Genomic DNA, 13,796 nt, shown 5'->3' with positions numbered 1-13,796 from the left:
TTTTTTTTTTTTTTTCATGTTCACCATTTCCTTGAGCTGTATTTTCCACTACACGGAATAACTGTCCTCTGGATGACCTCAGTCCGAGGACAAATTCAAACCGATTCTCTCTCAATAACTCTCAAACCTAAACCAAAGAAACCCACGCCTGCCTGTTCAGTTTTGTGATACGTGTGAGATTAAGCACATTCTGATTAATCAACTTCATTTTTTTAGTGAAGTGCTCTGGATATTAGTGTGCATGCACGGTTAGCAAAAGCTACATGAAGGGAGATAATACTGTTCTGTGTTACTAGTCGGTGTATATGGGAATCACAATAGGAGAGCGTGTCTATAGGAGGCCTGTTATGTTAGTAGCCAGTGTATACAGTATGTGAAGTACAATAGGAGAGCTAGTCCTGTTGGGAGTCAGCGAACTGGGCTGCATTTTATCCTGTGAAGACCAGTGTTGCTTGCTGTTTGACAGGCACTCATTATGCCTAATTATTCACTACTTGAAATAATCACTGCTTGAAAAATCGTGACTCATTGGCTCAACAGTGTGTCAGTGTGCCGCCGCGGGTGTGTAGGGCACGTCTCTATCTAGAACTCAATGTGTTGATTTTACAGTGCGGTGCCTTGTTGCAGTCAGTCTACAAACAGATTCACATTGCCTTGCTATCAGCACGCTGATAACGGTATTAGTACACTATTGTTCCACGCGTTAGTTTACCTTTTAGACAGAGACCGATCCTCAGCGATCCAGTAGTCTGTCTGAGTGCTCTCCTGTAGCGCCTAGTGATCCTGACCGCCAAAAGGTAGCGTAGTGTCGCGCGTCCCCACAGGTGATAAGCCAGAGTGACTGAGAGAGCTGCCGGGCTTTTTAGCTTCTTTCCATTAAGACCAACTAGTCCATCGCTCAAGGATCCGTCTTACTGTCAAGCGTCCCCCAGGATACAGATGGAAAAACGACTGGTAGAAGCCATCAAGCCACATAGCCTGGAGGGAGAGAGATACTGGCACTGCTGCTCTGCCTCCCTCTCTCTCTCTCTCTCTCTCTCTCTCTCTCTCTCTCTCTCTCTGCTGCGCTGTGTGCTGCTCTCTCTCTCTCTCTCTCTCTCTCTCCCTCTGTCCTGTTTCCTGCCTCTCTCTGTATCTGCCTCCACTAGCCCTTCCTCCTCATCCATCGCTCCCTCCCCCTCCTCCTCCACCTCCTCCTCCTCCTCCTCTCCCCTCTCTGAAACTGTCTTCTCTCCTTCTTCTCTCTCTTTTTTTTCTTTCTTTTACACCTCTGCGCTTGACTAATTGGATTCACAAAGCAGATTTAACACTCTCTCCTCTTCATTTTTTCACTCCCGTCACTCTCGCCTCTTATCTGTCTCTTTCTTTCCTTTGAGGGTTTTCTTTCTCTTTTGTGTTGCCTGGTGTTAAGCGGGGAAAGCTCAGTCGTCGTCACGCAGGTGTGACACTGATCAGGATTTAACCTGCGGGTTTCTTTTTCGTCTCTTTCTCCCTGTTTCCCCTCTCTCTCTTCCACGTTTCCCTAAGTGTGTTTGCCCTCATTATAGAGCCCAGTTCGGTAACCGTGGCAGTGACGATGCTAATGGCAGCGTCTTTCCTCCCAGGACTTTGGCCACTCCTCTGCTGTTTGTGTTTGCATAGCACCTGCCTGATGGTACATGCTTAATTGTCCCAATCTGGCAACTGTCAGAGCAGTTGCTGTATTGCCCTTATTGCCTGGTGAGTATCTGCCAGGTAGCGAGCGAGCCGACTCTTTAGGGCTGCTTGGCATTGGCATGGCAACAACAGCACCACCGGCTGAGACGAACGCAGAATGATAGATCAGAATCCAAATCGGAGCCCGCCCGTCGTTCTCGGGGAGATGGCCTTTCTTGATTAATTAAACGAGAATTCCTGCGTCTGATTTGTCAGGCACAGTCCTGTCTGCCGTTGTTTGTTTTCACCTTCTCCCCTGATCTGGTCATTGTAGTCTGGATCTACATTTCTCAATCTGCATCTGTTTATTCAAAAGGAGTGTAAGCAGAGATGACAGTTTCCAGTCCGACTGTTTTGCTGACATGCGCAACTCAGCAGGAGGCATGTTTTCCCTCAGATACAAATCGTTACAGAGAGGGAGAGATAGAAACGGAGATGGAGACAGCAGGACGGAGAGGGAAAAAAAGACAATTGCACACTTTTTTTTCCCAGCAAAGGTGACCATGATGTGTGAGAGAGGTAGAGGCTCTAGTTTCACACCTAAGATTGCTGTAAGCACAAGAGAGAGCGAAAGAAAACACCCATAAATGTTTAATGATTGCATTAATATTGCAACCCGATATCCAGGCTGTCTGCTGGCTGGCCTACAGGCCGCTGGCTGTTGTCTAGTCCTCTGCTATTCCCCTTTCCAAGGAGAGCCAGAAAGGTCTATATGTGTGAAAACGTGTGCCTGTGTGTGTGTGTGTGTGTGTGTGTGTGTTGTGTGTGTCTGGATATTTGGAAGTGTGCTTGTGGATTTTGCGCTTAGGGGATAAATGCCAGACCCAGTCACTGCTGATGTCTTCATGCTGCTCCGGCAGCATAGACGACTGCGAACTCAAGGCCAAGATCTCTGCGTTTGCTGAGTGTATCTTCATTTCATCTTCAGCGCTAATAAAACATAAAACAACCGGGGGAAAAATTTGAACTTTTTGGAAAAGGTCTACTTTCGCAGAAGAACAATCTAAGTCAATGTCGGTGGAACTCCAAATCCTTTCGTCTTTTGGCGAGAATACGGAGGAACCTTCTACATAAGCTTTCATGCGCCATGGACAGGAATACATGACTCAGCAGTTGTGAGGCTGAGGCAAAGCATGAGTCATCAAAAAAGGAAAAAACCCACAAGGAGAATCTTAGCACAGCCTCCGCCCCCAGAGCACTGGAGCAATACACTCGCTGTCATGAAACGAGGACGTTCAACTTGGAGGAAAGGCTGCTACACTCCCCCATTTATGTTGTACAGCAGGAAAACTGCCATGAAATGAAACAGCTACATATTTTTCACCAACATCGTCACTATCAACCAACATTAAACATTTCATATGAAGATGGTTATCAAAAGTAATTTTCTTTACATATTGTCATAAAACCAGCACTAGAATTTACCTCCTTCCTATACTTCAGGCTATGTTGATTGTCCAAAATTGGGCGTATCTGTCATCTGTTAGCCAGGTTCCTCCACTGTATTGAATGACTTCTGGTCTCCATCAACTCAATGATGTGTAAATGTGAACAAGGCGTTCATTTTGTAGCGGTGGATTACCCAAGAGGACGTCAAGTAAGAGCTCTTGACTGTGCTCAAGACGGATTGTTGTCACTAACAATTGTGAGATAAGTGCAATCTGATATATACTGACATGTAAGTGGGCTTCAGTAAAAGGCTGGTGAAGTGAAGAGGAAAAAAGCTCAGCAACGTCAGCATGATCCTTTGAAGTTATGAAAAATTACCTTTTCAACTTGTTAGCTAATTTTCCATGTCATAATATTAAATAGCTACCTATTTAACAATAAATTCCAAAAAATGACCCATAACATTTTCTTGTATTTTTATATCAAAATCCAATTTCTTTTATTCCCTGGAAATCGGATCTTTAGTTGTTACTTCATGACATACAAGTAGGCATAAATGAAATGAAACCATCACAGATTTTTGAACACCTCCCATCAATAAAATCAATAAAACCACCTTTCTCTCCCTAACCGATCCCATTGGTTTACACTTTTGAATGATCACTCCCTGCGTTATGTCCCGGCCCAACATCCTGTTTCAACCAGAAATACATAAAATTACAGAAGAATAATGCCATTTCATTGTGACTTTAAGCGCACACACACACACACGCACACACGCACAGCGTAAAGTCACATCTTGGTTTACACTAGTTGTGACACATTGCAGTTTGGCAGTTGTATAGCCTCTGTTCTTCTTTGCACATGTTATGATTAGGAAGCTATTTCAGGCTTTCTTCTTCTTGAAAGCTTAAAAAAAAAAAAACCCTGTTCTTCTTCTCTGGAGCGCTAGCTGCACCGTCTGCTGTGTGTCACTTCCTGTTCTGCCCCTTTTTAGTCAACTCACTAAGCTGACTAAATAGTCAACAGCTGATACAGTATGTGCTGTTTCCAATATTAGGCCCAAAACAAAAATCAGGCAAAAATATTAACACTTACTCATGCAAAAGATCTTATGTTACTACTGGGGATAAATGATAGTTCCATTGTCTTTTATTCTGTTGGTTGTTTTTACTGTGTAAAACGCTTCATCCAAAAACATAAAAACATATAGGCTATAACTACAAAATAGTTATAGTCTATATGTTTTTGGATGAAGGGTTTTACAAACCCTGGCGAAGGCCACATGCTGAAATGCGTCTGTTTTACTAATAAATCTTTGTTCTTACACTGTAAGTGTGCCTGGAATTTCCTATTTCCTTTTTCCACCTACCTGGTTAGGTCAGAATTATACTTGGCAACTTAGCATGTTGTAAACTGTGAATGAATGTAAACAATGCGGTGGCACTTACATTTAAGTTTTTATACCTCTGCGTTGATGTGCAGGTAGCATGTAGTGTTTTTAAAAAAATCATATCGCACCAAAACGAAACATAGAAGAAGAGAGGAACAGAAAGCAGACGTGACGACAATCACCGGTAAAAACAAACATGGACACGACTACAGCAATGCAGCTGGAGCAATGGAATGTGTTTGAGCAGTTAGAGCTTGAACAGTTGGATGCGTCATGATCACCCCTATGATCAACCAATCAGAGTGCGCGACTCTGCATAGACTCAACACCAAGTTGAGATTCTTGGACAGGTACGCAACACCTATGCGGACACCCTCTTCAACCCCAAATATGTGTGAAATAGCGTCAGCTTATGTGAAATTGCAGACAAACTATATAGTATTGATTCATCATTTTCAACCCAGGGAAACTGTTGCTTCAATGGTGAAAGAAACAGTGTTTTACTTTGAGCTTTGTAGTCCAAAGTAGCTGCCGCCACAAAAGTTGCCGGATCGCTGATCAACTCTGAGGTGGCGTCCAATGTGATTGGTCAGAAAAAGCACAGAGAGTGGGCCAATGGCTGGGCAGAGAGGCAAGAAAACAGGCTTATTGGGTGAGACACAGTAAGACCAGAAACTCTTACTTTTTTTTTTGGACATTATCCCAATCGGGCCACTGACGACCAGTCAGCTGGCCCAAGTCAAAGTCTTACTAGCCACGGGCCATCGGGCGATCCTTGTCAAAAAACAAACAACTATTGTACCGGACCGTCTCCATCTCTGTCTCCATCTCTGTCTCCATCTACATAGACTATCTCTGACGGGACTGTACTGTAAATTGCCGGCCTGTGTCTGCTTGCATTCCCCAGTCCCTAGCCTCAGATACACTTCAGCTGTCCTAATTTCTGTCGCCTCAATTATAATTCTTTCCTGACTATTCAATCTGCCCTGATGAGCGGGAGACGAATCCCTTCCTGCTGCCTTTCCCCACCCACAACCCACTTTGATGATTACCTCCATCGCCGAGGTGAATCCTGAAGGGGAGACTGTGCTCTCTGCCATGTTAACAGTTTCCAGTCGCTGCCTGTAAATTCCAGTGCTCTGAAGCATATTTGTTTATATTTGTTTATATTGTTTATATTGGCAACATTGATATTGGTGGTATCTGTCCTGTCGTTCCACTGAAGAATGAGCTGAATGAGATCCTTCAGTGAAGCATTCTGGACACATCTGTGCCAGAACACAACTTACCCTTGGGATCCAACACATAATAGCCAATGGTCCATGGTGTGTGTGTGTGTGTGTGTGTGTGTGTGTGTATACATGCATGACTTCAAGGGTGGCATATCAGACAGACCTCTAAGCATATTATAATAGAAGTCAGAAAGAGCAACCTCTCTTTCTGTCTTTTTCTTTCTCTCTCTTTCTCCCCCTTTCTCACACACACATACACACACACACACACACATATAAACAAGCAAAGAGATGGGGCTCAGCTGTTGGATTGTGGTCCCAGGCAGGCTTTGTACTTCGGTTGAGGCTGCGAGCGGATTGCTTTTGAATTGGATGTGGCTCCTGTCCAATTCCCCGGTCCTCCGTGCCTCAGCCCGCCACCTGCCTGATAATACTCTCTCTCTCTCTGGGAAGAAGAGCAAACAATCTGCAGCCCTAGACAAATGGCACATCTGAAATGGTTTGATATCAGCCCCCGCCCCCCGCCCCTCTTCACCTCTCTGCTCATAGACAATGCCTGATTTCCCGCTACCTTTTTTTTGTCCCTGGTTTATCAGAACATATGGCCGGCGGAAAGCCTGTAATACTGCAGAAAATTAAAATCAAGTCCGCCTAATCAAAAGAGAGTTAATATGATGGCATGAGAATGCTTCAGCCCACCTTGTCCTCTCTGACGAAACGGTATCATGCGGGACGATGGAAGCGTTCACGCGTTTTAATTTGTTGCAACGCCCACATCCCAAATCATCCGCAAACGAACTGCAGCAGATATTGCTTTTCTTAAGGAGAGCTGATTGTATTGATGTGAACTGATAATTATGATATATTATTTTTTTATATCCTTGGATTGCCGACATCAGCGGATTCACTACCATGTTTGCCACCTCTGTTGACACACTTCCGCAATTCATGACACCAAGTGGGAGATATCGGCGCCTACAAAAAACTCCCACAAATCCCACACTTGTAATTATCACCTGAAGGCTGACGTGAGGTTGTATTCACAGTAGATCCAACATGATCTGAACGCGGCATCAACTTCGCAAAATTCTTCCATGTCCCCCTCTTCCACTTCTACACGTTTCAAGTTCAAATCCCTGTACAAAGTTGTCCCGACTGGAGTGGGAACTGCAGAGTCACTCCCTGTCTCTCTGCGTAATTAAAAAGCCATCTCTTCAAAAACACTTCATGTTCCACTCTCCTCTACCTTCGTCTCCTACTTGCACCTGATCTTGTTCCTGCTTTGTAAGAAAAACATTATCCATGGATATTCTAGGAAACAAGAATATTTGTTCTAACTATTGCCTGCTCTGAGAACTAAGTGTGTAAAATGTAAACGTCTCAGAATGAAAGCAACAGCGAGAGAGAGCATGGCTGCACTGTCAATATCGCTGCATTACAATGTGAAGTCTTTGCACATAGCGCTTGTGATTTTGTTGGGCGAAATGCCACATATTGACAGTGGTGGTACATCAATTTCCATTTAATATCGGTCCAAAACATGATTCTCTTGCAAGACTAAGTCAATATTTCCTTCTCTAGTGCATTTTCAGGCTTTCTAAGGCTGGTGGGTGGACAAACAATGCGACGGCAAAACCGGAATGGAAATGCTTAAACCACAGAGTCATAAGCGCTGTGTGTTTATTTGAAACAATAGTCCTGCTGACAAATCCGACAAGCTGACAAGTCCCGCTGTCATCTTTTTTGTCAACAGGATGCAAAATGAATAACTGAAATGCGATGGAGGAAAATTCAGCGACAGGGGAAATGTGTCGGTGAAATTTCAGTGACTGGACTAATGTGGTGTTGGAGAAAATTGATTGTTAAATGTGTGATTTTACTCAAAGCCATCAAGCCCAGTGGTGTCCCTTGTAAGAAAAATGCGTGGGAGCAATACAAACGCTGGGTGGAATATCAAATATCAGAGTGCTGTTCTTGTAAATTTCTCTTAATCATCTGATCCAGAAATTGCGGAATGCACTCAGCGGTGATATGCTTTGGAATTTGATGTGAAATAAAATGAGAAGGGATTTAGGGAGTTAATGGAATTGATCAGAGCAGAGGGGCACTTGAACTTTTCCAGTTTAGGACCCAAATGACAAATTTAATTTCCCTCTGCGACTCAGGCTGATGAAAGCACGTTGTTGTGTTTTTCTTCGTAACAGAACCTATTCTGGGTTCGGACGATATTTTAAAGCCCCAATCTGTGATTGCTGTGCAGCACCTTCTGGCGACACACTGCCACCCCACCCGGCTTTGTTTACTGCACATAGTGATTTGTTGGAATGAAGATTTGCTTTTGATGTTGAATGAATTTCATCGTCTGAATATTTCATACAATGACTGACGGCATATGAAAACTTAACATGAGTTGTACACACATCTTGAGGCTGTACAACCTTTGTTTACTTCAAAATTACCTATATTTCACTTGTGACAAGATAAGAAACTTACAAAAAACGTCCAAAAAACTTTCCATCAACAAGTCAAAACTCTTCAGTAACATACACCCAAAATGAACATAACCAAAACTGAGATGGTGCAATAAATTGATGAGTGCATCTTTAAGAAACTCACAGTACAGCCTATCTGAGTCTTTTTGAAGGTGGATTAAAAATGGGGAAGATGGTGGAAAAATGGAAAATGTGAAAGAACCATGTGGTAATTTCTGTGATTTCTTGTTATTGTTCTGTGTGTATGTGTGTGTGTGTGTGTGTGTGTGCGTGTGTGTGTGTGCATGCTCCAGACTACCTGTCCCAAGGCGTGGATCTGAGTGGCATCGAGGTGATCGAGAACGATTTGCTGCTGATCAGCAGAGCCAGGCTGGAGGTTGAGAACCAGGCCAAGAGACTGCTGGAGCAGGGCATGGAGATCCAGGTACACACACACACACACACACACACACACACACACACACACACACACTGAAAACACACCACTCTCTGTATCTGATCCCAGTGTTGCTGCCTGTTTGTGGTTAGAGAGACCCGGGGTTCAAGCCCCTGTGTCGGCAAGCATTCACTCTGCTGAAGTTTTTTTGAGCAAGACACTGAATCCCTACCAGCTCCGTTGTTCTGCTACCTGAGCCTGACCTCTGACCTCTGACCTCCCTGTGGAGCGAGGGCAAGCGAAAAGACATTTTCCCTTCATGGATCAGTAAAGTATCACAGTATTTATTATTCTCATTATTATAGCAAATAACTAAGAAAGTCTATATGCTGGGTAAGAAAATGGACATAAAATAAGGCTTCTCTGGTGCATCGATTTCAAATTCAAGAACCAAAAAAAGGGAAATCCACACTCTCAAAAAGATATCTTGTATCTTGTAATCAGCTTGGCAAACTGAAAAGTGTGAAAAGTCTAAAAAGTCTTTTCAGTTTGCCAAGCTGTATATTGTATACTGTATACTGCTGTATACTTTCAGGTTATTTTCAGGATTGCTGAATAACAGTAAGAATGAAAGCTCTCCTGTAAATTAGCTAGTCAAGCAAATCCCACCAGCAGCCCTGTGACTCTACTCTGCCTCTACTGATTTCTGTTACTGCACATGACTATTTTCTCTCCAAGAGAATAAATGGGTCAAAGAAATTAAAGCAGACCTGCGTTCCTGGGATAACTCACCCTCTCTCATTCATGGGCAGAATCACTTCTATAGAAATGAATGTTTTGCCCAGAATGTAGTTGAATTTTTAGTGTTTTTCCAGACTGCAGTAAGCATCAATATGTCATCTTTGCCATCGCCTATGCCTTCTTTGTCTTGTTTTTATTTCCTTCAGAAATATATATTTGTTTAAATTGGAAGGAAGAGGAAGTTTGAGGGTTGCGTTGTTTGATTTGTTTGGTTGTCTGTTTTTTGAGTGAAAAAGAAAAACAATAATGGAACGGAGATCGTTACCCTGTATAGTTTTTTCGTTCGAATGTTGGTGTCTCGTGATTTTTCTTGCAAAAATATTGTTTTTCCAGACAGTGGTAAACATCGGTGTCATCTTTGTCATCACCAAAGACCTCTGTGTCTTGTTTTCATTTCCTCCTGGGTGAAGTTGGAAGGAAATTTGACGGTTGTGTTGTTTGATTTGTTTGGCTGTCTGTTGTTTTGAGTAAAAAAGAAATACAAAAATGGAAGGGATATCGGTACCATGTATAAATGCTGTAGTTTTTTGCGTTTGTATTTCCAGTTAAAATACATGTGAGATGTGAGAGAGAGCAAGAGAGAGAGAGAGAGAGCACATGTGAGCTCTGCTAGCTTTCATCTGCCCCAGAAAACCTTGTTCTCAAGGGGGACAGTGTCCTGTTTCAGAAATCTTGCGTGTGTGTGTGTGTGTGTGTGTGTGTGTGTGTGTGTGTGTGTGTGACAGTCTGCTCAGTGTCCATGATGACATGTTGCCAGAGCCCAGAAGAGAACAGTGTTTCTGCTTGTGTGTTCTCAGCTGTAGCCACGCTCTTCTTCGCTCCTCCTCCTCCTGCTGATATGGACAGATGATGAAGTGATGATCACGGCAGCATGCAACGCTCTATCCGTCTCTCTTGCTGTCTTCTCTCTCTCTCTCACTCTCTCTCTCTCGCTCTCTCTCAACATGGGTGTGTGTGAGAGAGATAAAGACCCTCGTGCTTTATGATGATTGTGACAACTTCACCTCATTTGTCAATAAAATATTATCTTGAGCGTGGCAGGGAAAGAGAGATAGTGAGAGATCTGTGTTTGAGCTGTATTGATTGAGACCGGAGAACAGGGTATTACGGTAGACAAGACAAAAAGACAGACGTCTCTCAATATTGGTAAAAGACGAATCGGGAGACTGAAAAATCAAGATGAAAGATCAATTATTTTTTGCAGTTTTTCTAAGTTGGTAAAAACAAGAGTAAGTTTTCTAGAGGTGTGTTGAGAGCCAATATCAAGGATCTCAGTCTTGTTTGTAACTGACGGAAATGTTGGGACTTGGGCCTTTACATTAATTAGTCAGTCATAATCCCAGATGCCAATAATACTGCAGACTTCCTGGGATTATTAGGTTTAACTAAGAGATACAGCTCAGTGTCATTGGCATAGCAGTCAAAAGAGATGCTGTATTGGGAAAAAAAATACAGCCAAGCTATAGCCATGTATCATATATGATGAAAACAATATTGGACCAAGAATTGAGCCCTGAGGCACACCACACATAATCACTGAAGCAGAAGAAACATATTGACCAAAACATTACATATCAGAGGCACCATTCCTGCTTCTACGTTTATATTTTTTGGCATCTAAAATGATCTGTTGCTGTTTCTTAGAGCTAAGATCTGGCCTAAATGACGATTTGTCTTTTTGCTTATGCCAGACAGAAGGCATGCAGGGTGTCAGTGATACCAGTCCTGGCTTTCACAAAGAGAGGATACAGAGCATGTTTCCTCTCCAGGGGCAAGACGAAATGAATCCCTGAGGGCAAGAGGGGAAGAGAGAGGAGGCAGAAATGGAGGCAGAGAGTGAGAAGGGGGAAATAAGACATCGAGAGAAAGAAGGAAGGAGAAAAAATGATTGACTCAGACCGAGAGATGAAAGGGGAAATATGAGATGGTTTCAGAAGTTATTTTTTCTTGACAGTGAATTATTCATTTGACTTTCATAGAGAGACAGAATATAGCTGGGTTCCCATGCAAGTATTTTTTTGTGAATTATTATGTATCAAATTAGAAAAGCCTAATGGAAAATTTGCTAAAATTTCCTCAATATCGCAACAATGTTTTTACACTTGCGTGAAGCAGAATGTTTTTTTCTCAGTAAACAAATCCATAATAAATAGCGATGGAAATACCGTTGCAGAATAAATAATGGCGTAGGCTTAGCATGATCAGCTCAAAGAGGGGATCAGTTTCATTGCACAATTCAAAAGTGTCTTTGCACTTTCTGAAATGTAAAATATCTTTAACACGACCTCTCAGAAATGTCTTACCCGCTGTTGATACCATATATTTAGTTGGTGCTTTAGAATATTGCCAAGTGCATTTCTTTGTCTTCGTCTTTTGATTTCCATGTTTTTTGTGGATGTGTTTTGCTTGGCAGTCAGGAAGCCTGTTTATTCCCTTAAACCCAGCTGATGGAAACGCACCTAATTCACATTTTATGTTTTCGTGACATTTCAAAAGGAGAAGAGATACAATGGAGCAGAGATACAAAAACATCACTTAAGCGAGAGAGGCAGATGCCACAATGTTGTAGGGTGTGTGTGTGTGTGTGTGTGTGTGTGTGTGTGTGTGTGTGTGTGAGTCAGAGGTATATGGTCTATGACAAAGTGTTATCCATCACTGAATAGACAAGTGTTTTAGACTGTGAGAAAAACTGTTAGTGTACTGTATGAAGTTTGAGGTGGATGGAGGCAGCAAAAACAACTTGCAGGCGAACACTGACTGCTGGAGAGGCCTAATTATTTATAATTATGTAAAAAAAAGAAAGTTAATATATCATCACTTACTTAATAATACCAGAATTAAACCTACTTTCTCTTTAAGTTTCAGTTTTCTTACTCTCAACCACCATGAATAAATAACACAAGTCAGCCACGCTTATACTAACATTATAAAGTTTGTTTTCTGTTTTTTTTTTGCAATATTGAGGAATAAAATGCACATTTGGCTCCATACGGCAGGATATACACATCCTCTTACCGACTGTTGGTTTGTTTGACAAATGCGGCTATACACCTGCGGCGGATTTGCGTGTGTGTGTGTGTGTGTGTGTGCACGCATGTGTGAAGGCAAACAGAGACTAAACAGGTGTGCAAGGTGCTGTTATTCAGTGGAGTGTGAAACAGCCGGATAGTGGAGTTGTATTGTCCCCATTCTCTCAAACAAGCTCCCTATATAGTGTCTTTGCGATTGTTTTTTGCTCCTACTTCTAGACAATAAGCTTCTTTCTCCAAATTAGACTCTCTCTCTCTCTCTCTCTCTCTCTCTCTCTCTCTCTCCCCCTCTCTCTCTCTCACACACACAAACACACATATACACAAACACCCATTGCAACACCTTTCTCCCCTGTGTATTCCACCCTCGGTAGAAGTATTTATATCCCGACTGTTGCTGGAATAAGCCTCGGCTAACAACTTCTGTCACTGCTGCATGTGTGTGTGTGAACATATGGGCCTCTATCCATATTCACACACACCCATATATATATATACTGTATATACACACACACACACACACAGGCAGCCTCTTATATCAGCCTAGTGAGTGAGTTTATTGTGAATATTATGTAAGTAGTTGGACATGTTGACTGGGCTGTGTGGGAGCTAGTTTCACCTCAGCGCTCTGATTGTGCCAGCAGAGACCCCGTAGCCCATCTGTTGAGTGGGAGCTCAACTGACCTACGTACAGAAACACACATTCATGTGGCTCACTCTAAACATCTTCTGTCTTTCTCCCTCTCCTCTCCTCCTCTCCTCTCCTCTCCCCTCGCCTCCTCTCTCCTCTGCTCTCCTCTCCTCTCCTCTCCTCTCCTCTCCTCTCCTCTCCCCTCCTCTCCTCTCCTCTCCTCTCCTCTCCTCTCCTCTCCTCTCCCCTCCTCTCCTCTCCTCTCCTCTCCCCTCCCCTCCCCTCCTCTCCTCTCCTCTCCCCTCCTCTCCTCTCCTCTCCTCTTCCCTCGCCTCCCCTCCCCTCCCGTCCTCTCCTCTCCTCTGCTGCACAGCGCGGCCGGAGGAATTCATCTCGGCACAGATGATAAATTGGTCTGATAATTACAACGCATAACAAGGCAGCAGTAACCGTGTCGTCCCCCACGAATGATGCACTCCCCCCTCTGGGCCAATCAGTAACAAATAATTTCTTCACCTCGTTTCAACCTGTAATTATAGTGCCCCCCTTGGGCCAATCAGAACGAACAAACAAACTAATGATGTAGCACCTCGCCTCCCCCCACCCCCACCCGCTTTAGGCCAATGAGTGACGTTTTGAAAGTGCTGGAACGCAGTGGTGAGATGCATCATTCTTCCAAGTTTTATCAAAATCAGTAGTGAAGGAAGGAAGGAAGGAAGGAAGGAAGGAAGACAGTCCCCACTCCTCACCCCCCATTT

At 43.2% G+C, this 13,796-nt stretch overlaps 1 protein-coding gene across 1 annotated transcript in view; it reads left to right on the top strand.

Moving 5' to 3' along the window:
• Window positions 1–13,796, top strand: part of cog5 (component of oligomeric golgi complex 5) — a 52,005-nt gene that overhangs the window by 20,680 nt on the left and 17,529 nt on the right. Inside the window, exon 7 of the mRNA XM_071901021.2 lies at window positions 8,495–8,625. Within this exon, the coding sequence (XP_071757122.1) occupies window positions 8,495–8,625 (131 nt within the window). The remainder of the gene's footprint in view (window positions 1–8,494; window positions 8,626–13,796) is intronic.

Source organism: Centroberyx gerrardi, chromosome 24 (assembly GCF_048128805.1).
Source record: "Centroberyx gerrardi isolate f3 chromosome 24, fCenGer3.hap1.cur.20231027, whole genome shotgun sequence".
In the NCBI taxonomy this organism is placed as follows: Eukaryota; Metazoa; Chordata; class Actinopteri; order Beryciformes; family Berycidae; genus Centroberyx; species Centroberyx gerrardi.
The sequence above is the reverse complement of the archived record's forward strand: the minus strand, read 5'-3'. Positions and strand labels throughout refer to the sequence as shown.